The 5,393-nt window shown below is 39.9% G+C and overlaps 1 protein-coding gene across 1 annotated transcript in view; it reads left to right on the forward strand.

Annotated features, from left to right (window-relative positions):
* LOC118328075 (copine-9-like) overlaps positions 1 to 5,343 on the forward strand; it is a 77,379-nt gene extending 72,036 nt beyond the window's left edge. The window contains exons 13-14 of the mRNA XM_035661678.1: positions 3,409 to 3,482; positions 4,307 to 5,343. Of these exons, the coding sequence (XP_035517571.1) occupies positions 3,409 to 3,482; positions 4,307 to 4,534 (302 nt within the window). The 3' untranslated portion in view covers positions 4,535 to 5,343. The remainder of the gene's footprint in view (positions 1 to 3,408; positions 3,483 to 4,306) is intronic.
* The last annotated feature ends 50 nt before the right edge of the window (positions 5,344 to 5,393 follow it).

A 5,393-nucleotide genomic window follows, 5' to 3' on the forward strand; every position in this document is an offset into this window, starting at 1 on the left:
AGGTAACTTTCATAAAATAACTTTTTGTCAAATTTTCACTGTATTCTGACAGTAGTACATGAGACAGATAATCTTCGAGCCAGAGAAACCTGATTTTATCTGTCTCATGTACAACTGCAAATATGACAAAAAGTTATTTTTTATAGAAATTACCTGCAGCTTTAAAGGAACCTTGAATTATAATAATATTATATTATATAATTATATATATAATTATATAATATTATTATTATATATATAATATATATTGAGACAAATAAATAAGATAAATAATGCTGATGAACCACAAATCCCATGAAAAGGACAAAACCATTTACAATTAATGGATCCCATACCTTTATTACCATGAACACACAAGTTTATTTTGACTCAATCCCACATATACCGTCCTGCTGCCCCAAATACTCACTACAGCACCAAATGTGGATTAATTGACTGCTGGAAGTCTAAGTCTCACTAAGTCCACAGCACATGCACTATTTACTCTTGTTTGAGTTTGTTAAAAATTTTGTTTTTTAGAAAATGAATCTATATATTTGTGTGGCGTCGTAGAAACCAGTGGGAATGGGGCTGAGAACCACAGGCATGGAAGTCAGGAAGTACTGAGACTAACACATTGTTGATTCTGGTCTTTCATGGGATTTGTTGACACTAAGAAAAATACAGAACAATCCTAGTTTTATTCTTTGATGGAATTATTTATGTTACTGCTGTGTTTGGATGTTTTTAATAATCGCAATGCATCAGTAGATGCAGGATACGAACCACAGGGGAGCCAGGGGGAGCTGGGCTCCTCTTAATAAGACATGAGTTCCCCTGAAAACTTGATTTGTAAAGTTTTGGGGGGTCTCTAAAATATTGACAATATGCTATTTTTGCCATGTATTTTTATTTTTCTATTTCTGTAAAGTTGGGCTACTGTTGATGTATGATTTGTGCTTTAGGGTGATTCATCACTAATTCACTTTAATAAACATACTACTATTCTTACTGTCACCATTGAAGCATGGCAGCACATGGACCTTGAAATTCTGTACAGACATTTATGGTGCCCAGAGGATCACTCCTATTGATGATCCCTTAACTTTTCAGCAGGTCAGTTTGACCTACACCTATTGTGAAATATCTCAGCATAGGCTAAACATGGTGGTTCAACATAGCAGATCCGTAGAACAGATAAAAGATAAAAAGATAAAAAGAGTTCATTCTAAGGTAACACAATGATTATTATATTCAGGTGATTACACACTAATGAAAACAGTGACTGTACTTTGCTGCCAATTGATTTATGTTTTTAAAATTGTAATACGAGCTGTTTCCTGACCATTTATAAATATGGGGAACAAAATGGATTGGTTTTAATTTTAATTTTTAATTTTCTGTTTTTTTATTTTAAAACAAACGAAATGTGCATCAGATCCTGAAGTTGGAGCACTGAGTGTTATTTCCACACATGCCTCTGGGATTGTAGGCACAGTGCAAAGTCTGTACACAGCCACACACTTACCATGTGATATTCAGGACAGCAGGAGGTTTCCTATCAGGTTCGGTGTCTCTGTGGACCTCCCCTCACATGCCAGGGTTTATCCAGCCCCCCTGAACCCCCCTTCACTGCCACTTTAACACCTTCAGCCTGAATTTATTTACAGTATATTCTCTCTCTCCTGTCTCTGTCCTGTCCCAGTCTATCTCTGGCCACAGTTTCACCATCTACTCTCTTTTACATGCTTGTCAAATTATTCCTTCCTCCTCTTCTTCTCCTCTTTTCCCTTGCTGCTCCCGACCACCATCTGCTATGTCTGTGTGCCATGTGGAGCCTTACCAGTCTCCCATCAGCATCCCTCCCTCAGCATCCCTTCTTTTCCTCTTTAAATAAATATAAATATGGGATCTCTCTTGGGAATGCCACAGATTGTTTATCACTCGCTTTGTTGATAAGAAACTATAAATAGACTGATGCAGAACTCAGTCAGGAACTTTACCTTCCTTCCTGTGGCCTATATAAGCACTAATGAGGCTAGGTTATGAAATATGTTATTGTTTCTTCCTCCACTTAAAGAGCAGCTGGGAACAGATGTGGCACAGAAGGACCACCAACCTGTCTTTAGTCTGAACTTTCTGTTAGTCCCTGAGGACTGTTGGCAGCTGGGTCTGCACTTGTGTTCTCTCTGGTCTGACTTCTCTCTGTCCCTCCCCTTTCCTATTTACACCTATCCTATCAAATAAAGGAATAAAAAGCAAAAAAAAAAAAAACGGGAGCAAAACCTGGCAAGAAAAGCACCTCGGTACTGTATTCTCTGTCATTGAACTGGCCTCCATTGGCATCAGATGCTGTGTCCACTAGGAGCTCCCAGTCCAGCAGAGTCAGCTATAGGTCTGCTATAGCTGCATGCAAGGGGATGTAATGCACATTCAGTGCTATTGGTTACCGTCCTTCCCTAGCTGCCTGTTTTTACAGTATATAAATATGCAGAAGCAAAAACAACACTACCGGTTCTATTTGATGGGGACTTTAAGATCGTCTGTTGGACACAAGGCTTCAGGTTTCTACAACGCACTGTACAAGTTGCATACTGGACCAGGACTGACTTAACCTAACCTAACTATTTGTGGTCAAATAACAAATCATGCTGGTAGGCCCCGCCCCTTAAAAATCAGATTTATAATGAGCACAGAGAAACTTTTCACTTTCAGCAGATGAATGAGAAAACATCATTCTAGTCAAACTCTGCACAGACAGCATTCAAACAGCACACTGTAGGGACAAGGGGAAAACTCTGCCTGAGTTCTGTCAGACAGAGTTTCATCAGCAATGGTGGTTGTTGAACAAACAAGACAACTCCCATGATCCCACTACTTCATGATTATCAAACTATGTCTTTTGTTACTGTTTTGATGTGAGAGAGACCCTCAATGGGCAGAAAAGAGGGCAAGATAAAACAAAAAGATTGGCACAGAGATCAGCTCTGTCACACAATATTATATAGTAATGTTTGTTACCAGTGTTATTGTAGAAGTACACAAAGAACTTGTCTTCAAGTGTGGATAGTTTTTTCAGTTAGTGTTTAGAGAATTGGTAAAAGAGAAAAAAATGAATGTGCTGTTTGTGTGTTTGAGACATAATTAGCTTTGTTCGCTCTGTAAGTCAGTCAAGTTAGCCAGACACCAAAAGTTTTTGTGCTGTTGATTTATAATGAATGGCACTAATGGCCGAGAAAAACTGTGATTTTGTTTGTAACAGAGAAAAGATAATAATGATCCACACTAACTGTGGACAGACTGATCTTCATACTCTGTCTGCTTACATACAGCATGGGAAAATAACATTTGAGCACTGGACGGATTTGTCTTTTTTTGCCATGATTATACCTCTTCCTAACAGTTAAATGTTGCGTTTGTTGTCTGCAGCTATGGAGGAGCTGGATGGGGATGAGGTCAGAGTGTCATCCAGGGGACGCTTTGCTGAGAGAGACATTGTCCAGGTATCGTATACCCTGTCCTTTAACCCTCATGAGTCACAGATTTAGATTTTGTTCTATTTCACCATAGACATATCTGGGGAGGGGGATATCTTTGACAAAGACAAAGGTCCATATTAGAGTTTTCAACTAGAAAACAAGACTGTATAAAAAGCTGGAGAAGCTGATGATTTCTTGTACTTACATATGCTATGTGCTAGGCTAATCTCTGTTTAATCTACATTTTGATGGTTAAAAAATAGAAGTGACATATATTGACATCTGAAATTAGCTAATTAACGATTTATGTAAATTTACTATCTAGCATCTTGCTAACATTAGATTTAAAATCTAACTAGCTAGCTAACAATGGATGTAGATTAGCTAGCTAGGTAGCTAGCTTGCTAACATTAGCTTAAAGGTCAAGTGTGTAACATTTAGGAGGAGCTGTTCACCTGGGTCACCTTAAACTGTCATATTTCTACAGTAGCCAAGAACGGACAAACCAAACTCCTGGCTCCTTTCAAATGTTTTACGGCACCATAGTTTCTCCTACAAACTTCACAGCCCGTTCTCAATCCCAGGTCGTCAAATCTAGACGTTGCAAAAACTATGCCACTAAATCCTTCACACTGGTCCTTAAAGATGTGACTATTGCTCTTTATCTTTTAAAATGTGGTTTTCTTCTCAACATTAAACAGTTAATTAAATAAATTCAACTTGTTTTCAATAGCCGTTGCTAACTGTATACCAACAAGCACTCGGTAAACAATTTCACAAATACCAAATGTAAGAAAATTTCCCCATCATTATCCTATCATCATCCATTTCCTGCTTTTCTCACGCAGTTCGTACCTTTCCGGGACTACATTGACCGTTCAGGGAACCAGGTCCTGAGCATGGCCCGACTGGCTAAGGATGTCCTGGCGGAGATCCCGGACCAGCTGCTGTCCTTCATGAAAAGTCGAGGGATTGAACCCCGGCCCCCTCTGCCAGCCACCTCCGACTCCCCCTCAATGTCCACCACCACCACGACCACCACTGCTGCCCCCAAGGAACGCAACATGCACACCTGAAATGAGGGCAGCAAGCAGTATGTGTGTGTTTGTGTCTCTGTGTGTACGTGTGTTGCATGGTTTCAGGGTTGGTTGACAGGAACCAAGTCAGGATTTTGAAGTAAATTGAAAGGGACCAGGAGATTTACCAGGAGAGAATACATTCCTTTAAAAGTGTTGGTGGTGAGGACTCCCCCCCTCAACAAGATCTATATTTTAACATTTCTGGCACACGCCCTCTGCAGGTGCAACACACCACTCTGCACTCACCCACAAACTGCATTTAAATCAAAGGCTTCAAATGTAGTTTAACACACCTCAGTCATCAATTCTAACATTTCAAATAAGTGACAAAAGCCTCTACGGACCTTTTTGCCAGTCCAGGGCTCCGCCCACCACACCTGTGGCACTGTTCCTGCTCTCAGTGATAAGGTCTGCTGTAATAGAGTAATAAATCCTGTAGCCGGGAAATTGATTTCTATTAGTTGTAAAGAGAGACAGCACTGAGGCTGATGTCCTTTCCTTGTTTGTTGGTTCTCAGGGCATTTGAGAGGCTAGACAGCAACACAGGGGATCTGAAAATAGAGAAAGCAGAAATTAAATCCTGTCCTGGCTGTGGCATCTGAGAGCCAGTGTTTGTTTTATTGCTTCATGAAAATTAATGCTGTATATTACTGTGTGCTGAACATGAAATTCGAATGTGTTTTATGTAAAAGGCCAGCGAACATTAAGTCAAAGATGGAGCATCGACTTGTCCAAACTAATCCCATTCGGACTCAAAGGACCTCTTGCAAGGACCTCCTGAAAGCACGAAATATATAAGCCATGAAATTGGTTTGGGACAGAGAACAGACTGAAAGCTGAACATAACCATGTACCC

This window comes from Morone saxatilis, unplaced genomic scaffold (genome assembly GCF_004916995.1).
Source record: "Morone saxatilis isolate NCDOM2014 unplaced genomic scaffold, NCSU_SB_2.0 Contig18, whole genome shotgun sequence".
NCBI lineage: Eukaryota > Metazoa > Chordata > Actinopteri > Moronidae > Morone > Morone saxatilis.